We start from the raw sequence: 20,960 nt of genomic DNA on the forward strand, positions 1-20,960 counted from the left end.
AGTTTACTTATTTTATTTTGTTAAATCTACTAAGGCACATAATCATACAGTGTATGTTACATGATTTTCAGTATTTAAAAATATTTGAGTTTAAATTGATTTCATAAACTTGAGGCATTATCATATTGCATGTTGTTTATCGCATCATTTAGCAAGTTTTCGCATATTGCCTTTTTCTTCAAAATCGTGCAGCCCTAAAAGAGGCATTAATGCAGCATGAAGCTAATCGTTATATTACTCAAGATTCAGGTATGTTTACACATGTTGATCCAACAAGTATTTTATAGACTTAATTAAAAGGATATTTCTAAACCATTAACCAGTTTTTGAGTGCACACTATAGCGCACAGTAATTCGTCTCGTGTATGTGCGCGCGCGCGTGTGTGTGATTAATTCCCTCCCATCCACTTGATTTAGGATTCATCACTGTTTTCTGTCAGAAATCGCGTGTACAGAATGTCAGTCAGTGCTTCCTTTCGACGGATCCCGAGGACAGCGCTGATGACTGAAAGATCCGTGCTGGATATCTGATCATTGACCTGGACGCCGATTTGTGAGAGAGACAGACAGAGATTGGAGATGAATCGCGTTTTGAGCGTTAAAAACGCGGCGGAAGGTCGCGAAGAGCTGAAGTACAATTGCGCGAGCGCAGCCGCTGTGTTTGATGGCCTGACGGGAGCGAGCGTGCAGCCCGCCGCCGAACACGGATTTCTGTGCAAAGAGCCAAAAAAATTCAAGCTGAAAAGACGCAGTTCCTCCAACTGCACCGATCAATTCCCATCGCTGGAGATTGTGAGCGGAATTCCTAAAGTATGCGTCGGTAAACGGCGCGAGGCTCAAGGACGCGCCGGAGAGACTTCAGATATGAATTCAGCACCACCGCAGGCGGACAGCAACACCGACGCGAACGACGCCAACGCGCCGCCGTACGCCAAAGGCAAAGACGGCAAGAAGGGAAAGAATCAAAGCAAAGGAGTGAAACGAGAGAAAGATTGCACGAGGACGCGTAAAGACAAGGCCGGGGATGAATTTGGCCCGGTGTCTGAGAATGGATGCGCTTTCGGAGGGACGGAGAATCTCATCGGCAGGGGCGGAATGGACGCGGCTATTGTTGAACAGACTGACGACACGAGCACTGAAGAACACTGTGTGAAGACGGTAAGATCAAATGTGTCCTATACACGCCATCACTTTGCATCTCATATCACCGACTGGTGTCATCAGGTCACGGGAAATAATAAAAGTACTCGTAATGTCACGTCTGATTCCGGTCTGTCGAGCCCTGATCTCTGATCAATACATGAATTCGGTCATGCAGTCCAGCTTCAAGCAAGCTTACAATGTGGATACAAACATGATGCCCATGAAGGTCTTTGGTGGACGCCAACCAATTATGCTGTATGTTAAGATTAGGGTGGACGCAATGTTTGTGAAGATTATATATGCACATTCATTTTCTTCTGCAGTGTTGTGCAAACCAAACCTGCTTAAACGTGCAAACGAATCTATTTGCAGGCAGATTGATTTCTGAAAACAAACAAAACGATCACAAAACATCAATCATGCAGTGAAGACATTTTGGTTGCTTTCCAGTATCAAGTTAATGATAGGTGATTTCTTTTGTTTGTCAGCCATTTCCTTTGTTAACGCATTCACTGTAACCTATTCTTCATGTCTGTTGCTATTGGAAACCTAAGCAGCATGATTTCCTCTGTTTGTTTTTAACAAAGACACGCTGTGTGATTAAAGCGAAAATCTTGTTCGTGTGTTATTTACAGTTTTAAAGATAGAGAGAAGCTCCACCCCCTCAGTCATGGCCATTCTCTTCTATTGTCCCTGTAAGCTTACACAGATGTCTCCTTCATTTTAGCTTCATGTTTAAACAGACACTATAGTTAGATGATGTGAGAGAGGTATGACAGTCCAATCAAAGCATTCAGCTGACCTCAGCTGGACATGTTTTAGCTTAACTGTTGGCCATGCATTAATGAGGAATTCATATTTTTGCATACACTTACAAAATAGACGATAAGTAACTCGCTAACAATTGGGTCCATATGCAGTAGTTCAACAGTAAGAGCAGTCAGGAGACAGACATACTGACAGAATATATATATAGACTGTATATTGAATGCACTTGTGAGCTGATCTGAAAGCGAATAATTCAGATTGTTTGTTGTCTTTCTCTCTTTTTGCAGTTGAGCATAAAGACACGGTCAGTTGGAACTAACACACATGAAGCCGAGAAAGCCATCGAATCCAACTACATGGAGCCATGTCGACCAGGAACGAGTGTCAATCTAGAGGGTTTTGTGTGGCATGAAACAGAAGAAGGTAAGAGCATGTCAATCATCTACTGTATCATACATGTAAGTTACACATAAAAGAATGATAGAGGACAGAATAAAGTGATCTCTTGTTTATCTTACATATCGTCGTCCTCTTTATCATAACGCACCATATTATAAATAGACATATTCAAATGTGTTTCATGGGACACGCGAAGGGTGAATTTTGACTGTTTTTTTGAAAGCAGCTGTGAGACGGAGTCATTTGAAGGAAGAGGAGACACTGGTTGCATATTGATTAAGTAAATTAAAATTGCAGACCAGCATCTTCGCTTCCATCACTGAGATCAAACACAGAATGAATCTGCTGAAAAACACAATGCTTTAAAGTTTATTGTAGAAATAGACATTTTTATGCATGTTAAGCATTAACGTATTCAGTCATTTTTGTTTTACTGGCATGATGATGTTGAAGGTGTCTGTGAATTTTGTTAAGTTATTCTGAATTCTTTCTCATTCCAGGAGTTCTAGTTGTGAATGTCACATGGAGGAAAAGGACGTATGTAGGCACTCTGCTGGATTGCACCAAGCATGACTGGGCTCCACCACGGTAACACATTTGCCTTTCTTATTGAGAATGTTTGACATGTAGTCTATATACAATTTCTTTAGGTCCAATTTTAAATATAGCATATGCTGACGAGTTCAGAATTACAATTACAAAACAGTATTTAGAGACATTCATTCAAGTCCTTTTCCTCCTAACTAGGTTTTGTGAGTCACCAATGAGCGACTCTGACATGCCTTGTGCACGTGGACGTGGTAAACGCATGAGGCTGACCATACCGGAACAACAAGCTGGTGACCCGAGTCTTTCCAAAATACGAGGACTTACGCACAAGAGACGTGGCGTGGGAATCGGCAACAAAGGAAGACGAGGGAGCCTGAACCTTAGTGTCTGCAGGACACCTGGATACTACGCTGTGGACGATATCAAATCCAATCCGCTTATTTGCGCAAAAAGAAAAGGCAAAGCGCCAGCTGATCTTGACCTGAGCTTGGTGTCAGAGGACATTAGAAACGGAAATGGGAAAAGAATACGGGCCAAGTCTAGGAGTGCTCCTTCCACTCCTCAGGGTAAATCTGACCCAGTGTTTCTCGATCAAGTGTGTGCATCCCCAATGCTTATAGACTGTCCGCATCCAAACTGCAACAAGAAGTATAAACATATCAATGGACTCCGTTACCACCAGTCACATGCTCACTTGAACAGTGACAGCAAGCAAGACTTTGAGGTGGAAAGTGAGGACAGACTCTCTGATTTCGATGATCCGCTCAGTACTGTACCGTACGATTCTTCTGAGAACATTATCTCCAAAAAGCCCAAAACCATGTATAAACTCAACTCAGTTACTTCTCCTAAGAGCAGGAAAACATTGCTGAACAACGATAACGGTCCCGTAGCCAATGCGAAACTACGTAGGAACGTGGCAAGTCAGGAAGGATCTATAGATGATCTGAGCAACCTCCCACTCATTTCCAACATGTCTGTTGTGCTGGAGAACTGCCTCATTACGGATCGTAACACATCTGTTGAGATGCCTAAGCTTGAAGCAGAGGGTGTTATTGATAAAAGAGACATCTGTAACAAATCGAAAAAAGAAAGCGGCTTTACTGAAAGATGCTCTGCTAAATCAAGAACCAACAGGCTCATCACCGCCGCTGTCGCTCCACCAAAGCTGACTGCTATTCCGCCTGCTGGGTTCCCCGCTAAAGTCACAGAGGTTGCTTCCCATCAAGTCTCTCCAACTGTTGCCCTCACGAAGGCCAAGAACATCTCACTGAAACCCATAAAGCCAAAGCCAGACGCTATCGCACAAGTTAATGTGGCCAATAATGTGACCGCAGTTCCGAGCAAAGATGGTAAGCGAAAGGAAAAGCACAGATTAAAAGACAGGAATTGTAAAGATCCAAGGAGTCCCAAGAGTGACCTAATGTACACAAAAACAGATGAAGCAAAAAGTATAGGCAAAGACTTCCCTGTAAGCCTCTTGAAAGAGCATTTGAGCAAACAGGATATTGTAAACTGTCCAAGTGATGCGCAAGAAAGTCGAATGGCGAGTATCCGAGCAGAGGCAGACAAAGTTTACACATTCTCAGATAATGCACCAAGTCCATCCATTGGGAGCTCAGCAAGAATAGACTGTGGCCCTCTTACAAACGGAGATGGAGCCACGGCAAAAACAAACAGCCCGGCGTACTCTGACATATCAGATGCGGCTGAAGATGGTGGACCCAACTCAAGATCTAGAAGAAACTCCACACAAGACTCAAACCCAAACAGCAACATCAATCCCAAAATGACGGGTGTCACAGGAATAGCGGTTAAAGAGGTCCAATCGGCGTCTCACGGCCACGGTTACGAAGCGCACTGCATGCCGGGTTACGTCCACTCTGGGCAAGCGAATTCCACTTCGTTCCTTAAGGCGGCTTCACCTTACGGCCGGACGAAGGATGATTTGAGAGATTTAGGTGAAGATACGAAAAGTTCAGAATCTTCCACCCACTCAAGTTCTCATTCACAGCTTCAGTATTCTGTGACTGAAACACACACAGCGCTCGCTCAGTCCTTGTACTATGGCCAGTATAGCCGTGGAGTTTCTATGGACCAGAAGGTTCTGATGATGCCCGGCACCCACAGACAACACAGCGAGTCGAGCTGTGATGAACTACAGTACAACAAACAAAGCAGAAGTCAAGCGAGGCGTGGATCTGAGCAGAAAGAACGAATGAAGGATGACCAAAAGCAATTTATGAGCTCTCCTCAGTCCATTCATAAGGGGACAAACTCTGCTGTTAAAATCAACTGTGCCAAACCTGGCTTCATCTATGTGGAGCTGGACAAGCAGCTGTCGTTTTCGCAGCAACAGGGAAAGGCGGCCCATCTCTCTGTGACAAAAGAACAAGGGGTTAACAAGGAATCTGAAGACCTCAGTATGGAGAGTTCAAACTCAAAATCAAATGTGGACACAAATGTAACATTTCTAAATGTAAGTTATTGATGTTACTTATTTACTGAGGAAAATGTCTTTGGTTGTGTTGGATAACCCTTTGGTTAATCGTAACCTAACCCTAGCAGTCCAAAGCATATTGTTTTTGGAATTATGATCCTTAATCATCAAACTATCGACATGCCAGGATCTTTTGATGATTGAGATTAATTTGATTTGTAAGACGTTGCCATCCTTGCCAGAGATTTTCCATGACAAAGAACGCATTTAGCATTAATTTCACAGGGCTACTGTTGCGTAACAAAGGGCTTCCCTAAAGAGCTGTGTAATTTCTTTGGTTGTAAGACCATAAACTGTTTGACAGTAGATGTTCCTCTGGGTTTAGGCGTCAGAATCTCAGTCCTGGAGCCACTCTTATCAGTCCAAATATGTGAAGCAGCAAAATCAGGAGGTCAACAAGATCTCAGAGGACACGAGTCTCAGTCCAGACAAGGGGAAAGACTGGCACCTTCCTCTGGAGCCAGAGTCCAGACTGGAAGCTGAACTTCAGAGCGTCAAAGGCGAGACAGCTGCTGAAGTCATCGAGGACGGTACCAGAGGAGATGCTGGAGAAACGCTGATTGAAATGTCCGAAGACCTACAGAGCGGACGAGGAGCCGCATCACCGCCCCAACAATCCTTTATCCAGTATCAGCGCTCCTACCCCTATCTACACCTCTGTGAGACGGGCAGCAATGCATATAGTGTGATGTCTCCAGCTTTGGTGCACAATTACCCAGGTAAAGTTTGTAAATATGACACTAGCAGTCATGCAAACTGTTCTTCACTCTTGAAGTGGGGCCTGATTGTACCACAAACGCTTGTTAAGAGTAAATTGTTGTGTTTTGCATTCTAGGTTTCCATTACCCTCTGTATGGAAAAACAGCAGGAAGAGAGGATTCAGATGGAGTTCAAAGCAACAAACCCGTGACAGATTCTCCAGCGTTAGAACTTCTATCACATCCTCTTCTGCCTTATCACGGCAAATCTCCTGTTGTACGTATCTCACTTAATGTAAAAGACGCTGAGGAGATGAACTGTTTATTATTAAGTTCCTGTAGCTCAACTGGCATAGGAGTGCGTTATGAACGCAAAACTCAGGGGTTCAAAGTTCAGTATGGCACATGCAATGGTACCTAACAAACATACAGTATATGGGTTGGGGAATGTACTCTACATACTGCACAACAGGCAGTTAAATATAATTTACTCCTTGTAGGTAAATCTGTCAGTTTAGCACATAAAACATGCTAAAATTCATCTTCTGAGTGTAAGCACTGTGACTCAAGGCACTGCTGTAAAGGCCGCAGACACACGCTGTCTTTCAAAGTATGTGATGGTAAATCAATGAAACATGTGTTTCCCTCCTCAGCCTGGAGAAAGAGGATCACCTGACCAGGAACGGGACACAGAACGAGAAAGAGAATCGGTTCCATTCGGTCGTCACATCCAGACACATCATCTCGCTCATCTGGGTATGAGCTACACTTTGGTGTCTGGCCAGTATGACCCATTTCAAGGGGAAAAGGTCAAAAACAACTGAACTGCTTACTATATTAAAGTCAATATGAAATCAAAACTGACCCCATTTACTTACTGAATACATGCTCGTTGGATGATTGACTCTATCATCTCATCTGTGTTTGTTATTCCAAAGAGAAAAAACAATCAATCCGATCAAAACGTAACAACTTGCTCCACCTCTAAAATGACTTTTCATCTTCTGCTGATGTCACTGAACCCCCTTACTGTACTTTTACTCACCTGTCCTATAAAGAAGAGACACCTTTTCAACATTCAAATGGATTTACACTTCTTTCTCGTTTCATTTTCTGTTGCGTTTGGAAACACTGCAGAGGTAAAATGGGTTTAGGATGTCATTTCATTTTGACTTTAAGAGAGTTGACCGTGACGTCTTTAAGGATTAAGCTCTGTAGCTCAGCTAGCAAAAAAGTGACGACAACACAGATGTGCTCCGGTGGTGGAGGCAAAATACCACATTACATAGGGTTTAAGTCTTCAACATTGTCGTTTTAAATGAATCCGACATCCTAAAAATCCTCCTGTGGTTCTTTGAATCTCTGGATGGGAAGCTGTGAGATATTCCCATCTTACACAAGGACTCGCAGACATCAATTCCATGGTGTTCCTCATCGCCTCCATAGGAGGCAGCAACTAATGCTATCATTTCTAACCGATGAATGTACTATTAGAGAAAGACTACAGTTATATTTCAGTATGTGCTGATGTGACACAGACCTCATCCAGGTGCCTGGATGTAAAACTTCGGGTCCTTGAATTTTGCCTATAAATGGCAATGACATCTAGCTGTTTGTATGCACTTATATTGTTGTGTAACCATAATATTGAATGTATTTGCTATCTCATCACCTCAATGTGGTCAAGGACGGTTTGCAATAGATACAAGAGATTGTAAAGTGGTTTGTTCTGCATTACCTTATTAACATGAATATACTGTTATTAACAGCCATTAATCTATCGTATCGTATCAAGTGGGTGTTAATCAACAGGTCATCTCTCAGTGCCATACAGTATTGTTGTGATGTATATAGATGTACATAGTTTAACGAACAACGACTATACTTATAGCTTATGTACCTTTGTATTGACTCGGTGCAATGTATGGTTGTCTGCCCACCTCAGTTAACCACCAGGTGTAATCCTTTCGTTACTTCAATAGTGATTCATGACTAAATTGGTTTACAAGTTTTTTTCTGGAAGGAAAGCTGGCTGTCATTAGGTTTCTTGATGTCATCAAACTGCAAACTGCTTTTTATACTGTCTCTGCCTTAACATGTTTGGCAATCCAAATAAAAGGTGAAGGTTGTTTTTACATGCTCATTGTATTCTATGGGACATATTTAGCTTAAATGTCAATATTATAAAAAATAAACCTATGCCATGCATTGGCCTAGAAATTAAGGATTGACATATATCATGGTATTTATACAGTACTGTGAATGAACTAAAATAAAATGTGTTTTTCTCAATTGTATTACCTCTAATGAGACGATAGTGACAATTTTGCAAGCGATTCAAAATCAAATAATTTTATTACACCAGTGAATGAAAACCAAATACTACATTCATATACATGGCCATTGTTTGAAAAATGTTTTAAAAATAAATAAATTTTAAAGCATTTATGTCACATTGAAAGAAAAACTTTGTATGTTACAAACTATGTAAACATAACATGTTTGAAAAGATTAAAATCAAATATATTTTAATAGCAAAATATATACTTATAATAATTTTATACAAACTTTTATATTTTGGTCGAAAAAAATATATTTTTGCCCTATAGGTTGTAAAATTAGAAATGTATTTGTTAAATTAAAAAATAGTTTTAAATAAGCTTTACTTTCTACAGAATGTAAAATAGCTATATATATTTCTGGCCAAAGAAATGTATTTTTTTGCAATAGGGGTTTTCAACTAAGTTATCTTAACAAGTGATGAGTTGCTGTAACTTATTAAATCAAGTTTAATTTGATTCAAATGTAAGTGCAAAATGATTTTTTACAGTGTACACACTAATATACACACACACGCACGCACACACACAGTACACAAATATCGTAAAGAATATATCGGTTACACATAGACATATATTTGATCAATAATACCTTTGAAGGACTTACCTTTACAAATGATTTCAATCTCTCTAGAAGTTCTGTTTTTTTTCTTCTGATTCTGATCCTGCTGTGCTCATCTGTCCTGTAGGGGGCGCGCGTTATAGTGCTCGTCGCTGTGTTCCGGCGGAAGTGACGCAGACAAACAGTTTTAGGAGTTGCTGTGGATATTCGAAGAGACGCGCTAAACACAAACAACAGATGAAAATCATCATTAATGTCTTCATTTAGATCAAAACAAATGACATGGCTTCAAAATCTGACCCACTGCTCATTGTTGTGTCCATACTAGAAGGTAACAGAGACTTTTATTGACTTTGAGAAACAAATAATGTAGTAAAGTCTTTCAGCAGATTTGACGTCTGTGATGCTTTCATTTAAAAACAGAACTGACAGATTTGTCACTAACACACAAAAAAGTAACTTATCGTAGTAACCTTCTAAAAATACCCCGGAACACAGTAAGTTAACTTTTCCGTACCACGGTATCAATGTACCGCATTACTGTTTGTTACGTTAGGAGAACAAAGCATCAATTATATTTGATAATATTATAAACAGCATTTCTATTCTTAACTTTAATTTATGATTATTTTTCCTGTCACTTTAAACTCTTTATTATGTTGTTAGATGATTTATGGATTTGGCAGACACTGTGACTTACAGCGCATTATAAGCTATAGATTTGATCAGTATGTGTGTGACCTGTTGCGCTACTAACACAATGCTGCTGTACCACTGAGCTATACAGGATGTTAGTTATTCATTGATTGTCTGTACTCTTCTTGGATATTCAGTATAGCTCAGAGATTTTTGTACTCTGTTCCAGCAGTATTATCTAATCTGTTTTCTCACATTATACAGGTCATCAGTTTCCCAGGAGACCTCGGCAGACTTTAGTTGTGGAGGCTCGGTTTGATGGAGAAACTCTGTCCACAGATCCAGTAGAACACATTGAACAACCACAGTTCTGTACTGAGCTGGCCTGGGAGCTGGACCGCAAGACACTTCACCAGCACAGGTCATCTCATCCACCTGATCTGATGATCACTGTGATCATGTCTGTGTGTGATGATCCTTCACCATCAATCATTATCCTCCTTTTATCCTCAGACTCCAGAGGACCCCCATCAAACTGCAGTGTTACGCGGTCGATTCTGGCACGTCTGCAAGGGAATGTGTGGGATATATTGTTCTTGATCTAAGATCAGTTCAAGAGATCAAACAGGTAAGCTATGTAAATATGTTTGTGTTTGTACATTTATGGTACAGCAAAAACATCCTCTTAAGATGTGAAATAAATCTTTGGTGTCTCCAGAGTACGTATGTGAAGTTTTAGCTCAAAATACTTCACAGATAATTTATTATAACATGTTACAATTGACACTTTGTAGGTGTGAGCAAAAATTATTTCTAGGTTGATAGGAGCACCTGGGACCCAATTTTAGCACTTAAACTAAACATGGAAAAAAGTCTTCAGAAGTCTGCAGATTTTCAGTTTAGTTTGGTTGTGGATGCCACACCTTATTGTTTGAAAGTTCACCCAAAAATGAAAATTCTGTCATCATTTACTCATCCTCATGTTGTTTTAAAACGGTATAAATTTCTTTTTCTGATAAACACAAAAGAAGATATTTTAAGAAATGATGATAACACACAGCAGATAGTGACCATTGACTTCCATAGTAGGAATAAAAAATATGATGGAATTTAATGGGTACCGTCAACTGTGCTTACAGTACCATCATTTGTCAAAATATTTTCTTATCATCATTTATCACAATACTTATACTTCTATAATATTTTTTCCTACTATGGAAGTCAATGGTCACAATCTGCTGTGTGCTTACCATCATTTCTCAAAATATCTTCTTTTGTGCTCATCAGATAAAAGAAATTCATACAGGTTTAAAACAACATGAGAAGGAGTAAATGATGACAGAATTTTCATTTTAAAGTGAACTATCCCTTTAAGAGCAATAACAAGAAATTTAAAATCAATTCTGTAACCTTCTGAAAGCCAGTGTAAAGAATGTAACGTGTGTATAATATGATCTGCACAAACTGGCATTCTGTACCTGTTGAAGAGAAGAAATGAATGAAGCAGGGAATTAAAATCCAGCCACCATGAGATAAGTTACAATTTTTAAAGAGTATTTTATACTAAATAACTCAGTTTTTATTTTTATTTTTCAGAAATCTTGTTTTTTGGTTGTGCATTCCAATTAATATCAATTCAACTGCAGTTGGTTTGTTTTGATTTAAACCTTCATAACTAAATACAGCTAAGTAGCACCATAAAACAAAATAATAACATGATAACATAATAATAAACATGTTTTGACAAAAATGTTAAAAACGGAGTTATCTCGTTTTGCAACAAAACTACATATATATATATTCATTTTTAGCAAATTTGATGCTGTTATTATTAAAATATAAACCTAAATTCTTAAGTCATGAAGTGAGATGAGGAGTCAATGTACCCAGACCAATATCATCCAGACGATTTTCTCATTGAGGCTGAAAAGAATCATTGGAGATTTGTCCTCATTTAAAAGCAAGAAATGATTGGTAAGCCATGCTTTCAGTTCTTGGAGACGTGAGCAGCTGCTTACATAATAGATGACAGACATCAACTGATATGAATGAGGATCAGGTTTGGATCAGTGTTGCTGAGCAGGACATTGGCTCGTCGTGATTGGTTGCTGTCTAGAGACGATAGGATTGTGTTTTCTTATTTCTTACTGACTATGAAAATGTAGCTTACGGTTGTCATATATCGGGACGTCTTCTGTAAACTCGTATACAATCATGTCTTCTGATGAATCTGTTTTTCTTCAGGCTCCTAAATGGCATCCATTGCTTAGCAGCAAGTACACAAAAGTAAAACCTGCTCTGCTGATCGGCGTGATTCTAGAGAACGACATCAAACAGACACCTGAGCAGTTCAAAGCCAAGAAAGCTCCTCCGAGAGAAAGTAAATCACAGATCATTCAGCTCTCGTTTTCTTTTCATTCTTACACTTTCTTATTTTCCCTCATTTCTCCTCTTCTGTTAATGGAGGTTTTAAAGCGTCATGCATGTTTCTTTTCTCACAGCATCATTCAGATCAGTACTGCTTCAGTAGTTTTACAGACTTCTCCTCATTCTCTTTCTTTACTTTCTTTCTACTTTTTATTTTTTTTGCACAGGTTTGTAAATGTTGTTTCAGGCTGTGTTAGTGATGATGTGATCTCTGTGCTTGCTCGCAGGTTCTCCAGCACGTCTTCCTCTCGATACAGGTGAACTCAGAGCAGTTTTAAATGCAGATGAAGGTTATCATCAGATTGGACCTGAAGATCTCTGCGCTGACATGTTTGTGTTGTCGGTAACGGTCGCTTTTGCTACACGACTGGAGCAGGTAAACTAGCTAATAACTGGATCTGATATCTACGGTGGCCGAGAAGTGCAAAACAAAACAACAAATTAAAACTACAAAGGCAAATGTAAAAACAAAATTTTGTCAATAAATTTGCATTTGTGATTTTGATTTGTTGCTTTTATTTTGGATTTGCACATTTCTGTATGTATGACAATGTTATAAACTGAACGTTTCTCATCTCTGGATGCTCAGTTGATCTCCAGCTCAGTGAAGGCTTTATCTGATGCTTCAGAGTTCTCATTTTATTACAACCTCCTGGGAAACGATGTCACCAGCGAACCTTTCCAGAACCTCCTCAGTCCAAACTTCGAGCCTGAACGGGCCTCCGTACGCATCCGCAGCAGTGATCGTGTTTTGCGGCTCTTTCTCTCTCAGCAACCCAGTATCCGGGTAAACCGTTAGAAATGCGTATCGCGTACCCATTAGTCATATATTAAACTTTCTTCAAATGTATTTATCGTGAGGTTTGTATGTTGCATGCAGATTCATCTGTGCTGTGGGAATCGTTCACTGGGCAGCACTGAGATCAGTCTTGCTGGATTATTAAAGAGCAGCACGGATCTGACTCGACGTTCGGCTACTATAGAGGGAGCTTTCATCCTGCAGCCTCCCAATCGGGCAAAATCGAATCTGCAGTCCGTCCCACCGGACCTCCAGCCCACAGTGGGTGTGTCTGTGACACTGAGAGCAGAAGACGTCAATAATCAGGTGTGGTCCGGTTCCGGCTGAAGGGGGTACGGCTACGGCCAAATCTCGTGAGATGTTGGGTTTGGGGTTAGGATGAAAACAGTGCACATCCAGCAAGATTTCCTGAGCTGTATCCCCACAAGCTTATATTTTTACATGTGCACTGGATTTTCAGTGTTAACAGCTGGATCTTTGTTTAAAACAGGTTGATGCACCTGTTGAAAACGAGCCTAAAACTCCAGTGAAGAAAAGTCTCGTCCCAGACGCCCATCATGGACGTCCTCCGGTCCTGCAACATCGAGCACAAACCCCATCACCTGTCAGGAAATCACCTGATCTCCATCTCAGATTACCAGCAGCGTCTCCCGAGAGCTCCCAGAGTGAGGCGGAGACTCTGTCCAGTGATGTCAGACAGGCCCCGCCCACTGTCTGTGGTAACTGATTGGAGAGTTTATACAGCAGTGTTTTTGCTAGTATTTTGGTTTATAGTTAAGTGTTCAGTACATATATAAACTCTGGGATAAAGACACTATGTTCATGAATGTTTCTAGTTTCAAATGCATTATTATAGCAGTCATAAATCAGATCACACGTGAGAGATGAACTGTGAATATTTGTGCTGTTTTTGCTATCAGATGTGTCTGCGCCTGTTACTCCCGCTGCCACACGTGAGCCTGAAGCCGACACGTCAGTCTCAGTTTCTGCTCCAAAGATCTCCGTTCCTGCCTCTGCGCGTCACTACTGCTTCTCTCTGGACCTGAGGAGCATCCGAGATCTCAGGACGAGCGTCCCGGTCAACTGCGTCCTCAGGTGAGTGACACTCATGAGCTTTTCCAGACCTCACATGTTCTCCGGCTCAGCTGATGAAAGCGTTTGCTCTGTTTGTAGATACTCTTATCAGTTCTTCGGCAGCGCAGCTCCCATCATGACGAGTCCAGCGGTGGAGCTGAGGAGGAACACTGAGGTCTTTCTGCCACAGTCTTACTGCGCTTTTGATTTTGCCGCTCTGCCCAATCAGCTTCATGAAACCTTTCTCAGGTCAGAAGAGCTCGAGTCACAACGTTCAGTGTCGTGAGCGCAGCCGCTTGAGGATTATTGCGGTTTTGCTGCGTCACAGAAGAAATAAAGAGTTTTGAGAATGTTACGACAGCAAAATGAACAAACATACAGTCTGATCTGGTTTGGAATGGGATGTAGAAGACAAATTACTGCTTATATCTGATGTTATTCAGTTCTTCATCTCCATGTTTGCTCTTCAGGGTTCCTCTGCTGGTGGAGATGTGGCACAAAGACTCAAACTCTTCAGATCGTCTGCTAGGTTCTGTCAATATTCAGTTGTCTGAACTCCTCGGCTCTGAGAAGACTCGTTTCCTCGACCCATCAGGCAGGCAGCAGTGTAGACAGACTGTTTCAGAGAGGGTCCCCATCATTGCAGCACATGGGTTTGTTCTCAGTCAAATTCATGACATCATTTCCTTTTTTAATCCCGGTGTGTCAGTGCTGAGGTGTGAGAGATGTGTCGAGTTTTTCTTCAGTAAAACCATTTCTTCCTTTATTAGAAGGGTGTGCTGAAGGTTTTCTACTTTTTAAAGGATTAGTCCACTTTTAAAAAATCTTGATAATTAACTCACCCCTATGTTATCCAATATGTTGATGTTTTTCTTTGTTCAGTTGAGAAGAAATTAAGCTTTTTTTTTTTTGAGGAAAACATTCCTGGATTCTGGAATTTTAATGGACTTCAATAGAGCCCAACATTTAATAGAGTTTCAAAGGACTATAAACAATCCCAAACGAGGCATAAGGGTCTTATCTAGCGAAACGATTGTCATTTTTGATAATAAAAATAACAAATATACACTTTTAAAGCACAAATTCTCGTCATGAAGATACGGTTGTGATGCGCCAGCTGACCCCACGCATTACGTCATGATGTCAAGAGGTCACAGAGGACGAAGGCGAAACTCCGCCCCAGTGTTTACAAGTGTGTTGAAAGAGGACTGTTCCTACGTTGTTGTATATCAACTGATACTAATTAATGTCTTTGTGGCAGTTTATTGTTTAAAATGGTGCGCAAATGTGTGTTTTATATATGTAACACGTGACCTCCCTACGTCACTACGCATTTACGTTAGGTCACGCTGGACCGGATCTAGACGAAAAGTTGTGGTTTAAAAGAGCATATTTTCTATTTTTCTTGTCAAAAATGACAATCGTTTTGCTAGATAAGACCCTTATGCCTCGTTTGGGATTGTTTATAGTCCTTTGAAACTCCGTTGAAAAAACTGTTAAGTGTTGAGTTAAGTATTAAATGTTGGGCTCTATTAAAGTCCATTAAAATGAGAAAAATCCTGCAATGTTTTCCTCAAAAAAACATAATTTCTTCTCGACTGAACAAAGAAAGACATCAACATTTTGGATGACATGGTGGTGAGTAAATTATCTGGATTTTTCTTTTAATCCTTTAAGGGTCTTATCTAGAGAAACCATCATCATTTTCCAAAAAAAGTACTTTTAAATCACATCTTCTTGTCTTGCACTAGCTGTATGATGCACCAGCGTGAAGTTATATATTATGTAATCACGTTGAAAGGTCACATGGTACATATGAGACATTAATTAGAATCATTCACATACAACACTGTCTGAAACCATATGCTCCTCTTTCTACACACTTGTAAACACTGGAGCGCTAGTTTCGCATACATCAAATGGGACCTTTCCACGTTATTACATCATAAGTAAGGTCATCACACGGCTAGTGCAAGATGTGGTTTAAAAGTACTTTTTTTGCAAAAATTTGTCCTTTGAAGCTGCATTGAGGCTGTTGAGGTCCATTTTATGACATGGGGGTGAGTAATATATCAGAATTTTTAATCCTTTTTAAGGAGAAGAGATTCATTGCAGTACACAAATCTCACCTGTAGATGGCGCTCTTAAACACAGTTATACTGTAAATATGCTTGCAGGTCTGAGAAATTGGCTGAACTTTCTTACGTGGCTGTTTTAGAAGATTTGGGTTTGGTAAACGCTCAAGATATTGTCATCTCTGAACCGTTACAGGTAGATTGTTTGATTCATGAATGTTTGTTCTTGTCTTGAGTGTTGGCATTATGGGTAATGTTTCTTCATTAGGAGCAGCAGAGGTCAGCAGCAGCTCCTCCTCGGGGTCAGACGGATTTGGAAACGCTGACACGACCTCGAGAGACTCTGGAGTACAAGGCAGCGCTGGAGCTGGAAATGTGGAAGGAGATGCAGGAAGATCTGTTCGATAATCAGGTTAGAGTTTCAGATGAAAACATTTCAAAGGACTTTAATGTAATGTGAATGAAAGTGAGGATTGTTTTTACTCCTGTGTGTGCTGTTCAGACAATGTAACACATTATACAAATATTCATCATTACTGTATTGAGGGCAGAATCATGAACACGCATGAATATTGATTCAGTATTCAGCAGGGATCCTTTACACATTAAGTGCTTGTCCAATCACAGCAGAGCTCATTTACATAGAGAAGTCTTAACAGTTATAGTTATGAGGCTTAAAGGGGTTAAAAAATAATCTTAAACATTCAATTATGACTTTGTGTAACCTTCTTAAACTTCTTCTAGTGATCATGTCTTTTAGTTGTCTATGTTTGATTTGTTGTCAGCTGAAACAGAAGGAGTTGAGTCACATGCAGGCATTGGCTGAGGAGTGGAGAAGAAGAGATCATCAGAGAGAAGCTCTTATCAAGAAGAAGGTCCAGACAGATATGAACACTTTTTGTTTTGTTATTGATTCTCTCTCTTTTTTTAAAGTAAGATCGATTGAAGTGAATGACTGAATGATGTTTTGTTAGGAGCTGGAGTACGATCTACTAGAGCAACAGCTACAGAAGACTCTGTCTGATCTGGAGAAGAGAGAGAAAGCACTCGCTCATGCTGAGATGGAGGTCATGTGACTTCAGTGCTGTTTTATCTGACTTTAGTTTGAGATCAGACATTGAGACGTTTGTTCGTTTGACACCCGCCGCATGTTTAGACGCAGACGCTGCAGCGAGAGATGCGAGCCGAGCACGAGGTGAAGGCGCGAGAGCTGCAGGACAGCGGACGACGACTGCGTGAGGACTGCGCGCACCAGGTGGAGCTAGAGAGGTCAAAGGTCAGACAGCTGGAGGATCAACTGAAACGACAGCAACAGCAGGTAAACATGACCTGTCACATGTCCATCTGTGTAGGAGCTGAGGTCAGAGAGGTCATGAGTTCAAACCCTTACATCACAGAAACCCTGCTAATGATTCTGACAAAAGTCTACAGTTAATAGAGAGTGAGAGAGAGAGAGAGATGATGGCTTTAAATTATTTATTTGTGTCAAAGGGGAAAATGACAAACTGCACCTTTAAAGGTTTTTATTCAGACTGACATATAAAGATGAAAGAGTTTTATATTACTGGCACATTTCTGCGTTTTCTACATGTAGAATTTTCCCAGGACTTGTTGTTTTCACGGATCCGATTAATCAAAACTAAGTGCAGCGTTTTCTTCAGTGAAATCTAAATCTTCTGTGCTTTCCTCCGACACTTTGCTTACTGAAATACTTTAGACTGCCGTCTCATTTTTTCCCAGAAAACCTCTGGCCGCCCAGCGCAGTGCTAACAAATCAAGCAAAGTAGGTTTCTGACATGAGAAAAGTGAAGGGTCCGGGCCGGCGATGAGAGATGTTTGGTGTAGCGTCTGTCATGTAACTGTTTATCTAGTCTTCTCTTGTGTCAGTAATGTGTAAACAGACATTTGTCCTGCGTTAACGCACACACGCTTGATCCTCCTGTCTTCTTAACTGGACACACACACTCCTCATTTGTGAATCTCAAACATTGCGTGTCGAGTTTCACTGGCATCTGTTTTCTGTCAGAGAGCGAGCGACGGGGGAATGGAGAGCGCTTGTGAGGTTTTAGTTTGTCTAACACCCTTCAAGTGATTCAGCAGTAGCTGCTCACTGATAGACGCTTCACACACATACATGTACACGCACAGACGCACACATGCATGCAGACACACACAGAGACAGAAACACACATGCTCAAACACAACCACAAATGCACAGACACACACATGCACAGACACATGGACAAATGCACAGATACAGACGCACACACACATGTGCACAGACACACACACGCGCACACAGATTTTCTTTGTGGTATTTGTTGTTTTCTTCTTGAATATGAATAATAAAGTGATGTTGATGTCATCATAGAGAGTAAACAGATCTTTTGTGTGTTTGTATTTTGTGATGTTTTTTGCTGTAGTGATGTCATTTATTTCTCTTGAAAGATAAAAGAATCAGAAGTGAAGTACAAGCAGCTGGAGCGAGAGTTTGTTCAGTACAGAGAGCAGCAGAGCACTCGTCCAGAGATTCGTCTTCAGTCTGAGATTAATCTCTTGAGTCTTGAGAAGGTCAGAGAAACACACAAACAAACAAACACACAAACAAACAGGAGCTTCTCCTTTACACCTTCACATCTTCATTCTTCTTCTTCTTCTAAATGTGAAGGTGGAGCTGGAACGAAAGCTGGAATCTGCAACAAAATCCAAACTTCATTACAAGCAGCAGTGGGGACGAGCGCTGAAAGAGTTAGCCAGATTTAAACAGGTACACATTTACATCATCTCTGTCTGTATTTCATTACATCACTCTGAGAAACAGCAGAAGATAAATGTGTGTGTGTGTGTGCGTGTGCGTGTGTGTGTAAGTCTAGACTGAACAGAAGAGAGAAAACAAACATTGAGACTCTGAATATAAAGCCATCTTATCATCACTGTTAATAACTGTTAAAGACTGAAAACAGCTGGCGTCTCCTTCTGTGTCGCTGCCAGATAAATATAAAGAAAACATCTGATGATTTATGAAGCTCGCAGCTCTCCAAAACTTTATATGAAATACAGACAATAAATCACAACTCCATTATAATAAACCTCATCACAAACACTTCATCAACAACATTCTCACTCTTTACTCAAGCTCTTGTGTGTGTGTGTGTGTGTGTGTGTGTGTGTGTGCGCGCACGCGTGTGTATCTGTCTGTCTGTGTTTTGTTTGGTGATGTATATGTTGTTGTGTGTTTATGTTAGCTGTGATAATCTTCATGTGAGATATAATCCAGGTGTGTGTGCGTGTGTGTGTGTGTGTGTGTTAGTGTTGTCAGTATAAGTCTGTCCAGAAAACTTCACTTGAGTAACGTCTGGTGTTTGGTGAAGAGATTCGGGTTCATTTGTTGGTCATTTAGCCGCTGACTGACCTCCATGTATTTATTTACACATCTTCAGTTATTATTAAAGTTAACACACGCACACACGCACACACACGCACACACACACACACACACACACACACACACACATAAGCATCAGATCTGGAAACATTTATAAAGACTCTTAACTGCTTGTAGAGACTGAAAGCTCTTCAGGATAATTGTGTTCTGTGTTTTCCTTCAGCAAATATTTGAGCAGAAGTCAAGGCTTCATCTTAGCGAGTTTGTTTTTCTTGTCGTTTAGTATGAAAGCAGATGTTTAACTATAATGTGTAAAACTTCAACTGAATTCACCAAGAAGACATCATCAATAAAATGAAGTTGATTTGTAGCCATTCATGATGAAATCCTCGTGTTGTGAACAGATGAAGTTAAAGATGTGATTGTTCCTTCATGACTCTTAGAAGACTTTAATGATGAAAATCTCTCTCAGGATTTCTAAAGCACTTTCAGTTCAGTCAGATTGTTTGTGTTTGTTGTCTAGCGAGAGCAGGAGAACGCAATGACACGCTTGAAGAAACAGCAGCAGGAACTGGAGCACATGCGCTTACGCTTTCTGGCCGCTGAAGAGAAAGAAGCCGTCAAACACGAGAAACAAGAACTTCAGGAGATCCACAACCAACTGAACAGGTAACACAAATGAATACTTTCACTTTATTCTGTGATGTTGGCGGTGGTTTAAAATCACACAACTCTGATCCTGAAACAACTCAACTTAATCAAATCCTCATCAATAGAAAACTCAATAGCAGTGAATAACTAAACCTACTTCAGTCCCGTAAGCCTTCAGAGAAAATGTTGCTTTTACTAATATCATCTACATCTCAATCACTCCACAAACGTCATGTAGTTTCTGTTTTAAATGTCCATCAGACTGAAGCAGGTGGAGGAATCGAGCAGACGCACTGAAGCGTCGTCCGTCTGTCTGAATGACATCACAGATGAACACGTGACCCGTCTGCTGGAGGAGAGAGATGCGTTACTGAGGACCGGTGTCTACACACACACAGACAAAATCATTTCTGAACTCAACAGACAGATTCAAGAAGCCATGAGCAACAGAAGAGATCATTGAGAGATGAGCATTAAAAACACATCAGTTGTGTATTTTCTATCATGTATTCATCTGTTATAAGAGTTGTGTGTCTGATCTCTAGATTTTATACTGAAGTTTTATTCTTGTGTCCTCAGCTAACAGTAGAAACATCTTTAATGTTTTGCACAGATTTCATGTGGGGGGTGCGTGTGCGTGTTTGTGTAAGTGTGTGTGATATCAGCAGATGGCGCTGTCTCTTAGTAAATCATTCAATCTAACACTTTTGTGTGTTTGTGTGTGTGTGTATTTATAGCTGTGTTTGATCTGTTATTAGTGTGTGTTTTTGTAAAATGAATAAAATGAAATATTTCCCAGATCTTATTGATGAGTTTCTGTAAAGAATAGAAAGTTCTGCTGTGACATGAGCGTGAAGACACAAATATACAAAGCAAACTTGTATCAAACTTGAGTCTCATATTTATATATTCTTGAGCATCAGTCAATATAAATATAAATGTAACAATATAAATG

General features: G+C 40.4%; 2 protein-coding genes across 3 annotated transcripts; both read left to right on the forward strand.

The window, feature by feature from the left end:
* Positions 1–220: 220 nt before the first annotated feature.
* On the forward strand, positions 221–8,191 carry znf608 (zinc finger protein 608). Its single transcript, XM_055168819.2, has 7 exons — positions 221–1,158; positions 2,199–2,334; positions 2,811–2,898; positions 3,058–5,338; positions 5,685–6,078; positions 6,195–6,334; positions 6,711–8,191. The coding sequence occupies exons 1-7, from the start codon at positions 580–582 to the stop codon at positions 6,879–6,881; spliced, it is 3,789 nt and encodes a 1,262-aa protein (XP_055024794.2). The 5' UTR covers positions 221–579; the 3' UTR covers positions 6,882–8,191.
* A 918-nt stretch (positions 8,192–9,109) lies between these two features.
* Positions 9,110–20,514, forward strand: cep120 (centrosomal protein 120). Of its 2 annotated transcripts, XR_008634491.2 has the most exons (21): positions 9,110–9,289; positions 9,859–10,015; positions 10,108–10,222; positions 11,839–11,974; positions 12,249–12,397; positions 12,611–12,808; positions 12,902–13,126; positions 13,311–13,539; positions 13,741–13,915; positions 13,994–14,143; positions 14,365–14,547; positions 16,072–16,165; positions 16,238–16,381; positions 16,755–16,844; positions 16,944–17,036; positions 17,126–17,287; positions 18,418–18,540; positions 18,638–18,736; positions 19,578–19,611; positions 19,878–20,023; positions 20,267–20,498. XR_008634491.2 is itself a non-coding variant. In XM_055168757.2 (20 exons), exons 1-20 carry the CDS (start codon positions 9,241–9,243, stop codon positions 20,466–20,468), a joined length of 2,919 nt encoding a protein of 972 aa, XP_055024732.2. In that variant the 5' UTR covers positions 9,113–9,240; the 3' UTR covers positions 20,469–20,514. The 2 variants fall into 2 exon arrangements, 1 of the variants encoding a protein (XP_055024732.2); XM_055168757.2 differs by lacking the exon at positions 19,578–19,611 and having other exon boundaries at positions 9,113–9,289; positions 20,267–20,514.
* Positions 20,515–20,960: the final 446 nt, after the last annotated feature.

This window comes from Misgurnus anguillicaudatus, chromosome 5 (assembly GCF_027580225.2).
Source record: "Misgurnus anguillicaudatus chromosome 5, ASM2758022v2, whole genome shotgun sequence".
Classification (NCBI taxonomy): domain Eukaryota; kingdom Metazoa; phylum Chordata; class Actinopteri; order Cypriniformes; family Cobitidae; genus Misgurnus; species Misgurnus anguillicaudatus.

Bases quoted from the DNA above. Each gene is read 5' to 3' on its own strand.
- znf608 (XM_055168819.2), top strand. From the start codon at position 580: ATGAATCGCGTTTTGAGCGTTAAAAACGCGGCGGAAGGTCGCGAAGAG. The intron at 5,339-5,684 runs GTAAGTTATTGA...CTCTGGGTTTAG, and splicing joins CAAATGTAACATTTCTAAAT to GCGTCAGAATCTCAGTCCTG. The intron at 6,335-6,710 runs GTACGTATCTCA...TTCCCTCCTCAG, and splicing joins ATCACGGCAAATCTCCTGTT to CCTGGAGAAAGAGGATCACC.
- cep120 (XM_055168757.2), top strand. From the start codon at position 9,241: ATGGCTTCAAAATCTGACCCACTGCTCATTGTTGTGTCCATACTAGAA. The intron at 9,290-9,858 runs GTAACAGAGACT...CACATTATACAG, and splicing joins TGTTGTGTCCATACTAGAAG to GTCATCAGTTTCCCAGGAGA. The intron at 13,540-13,740 runs GTAACTGATTGG...TTTTGCTATCAG, and splicing joins GGCCCCGCCCACTGTCTGTG to ATGTGTCTGCGCCTGTTACT.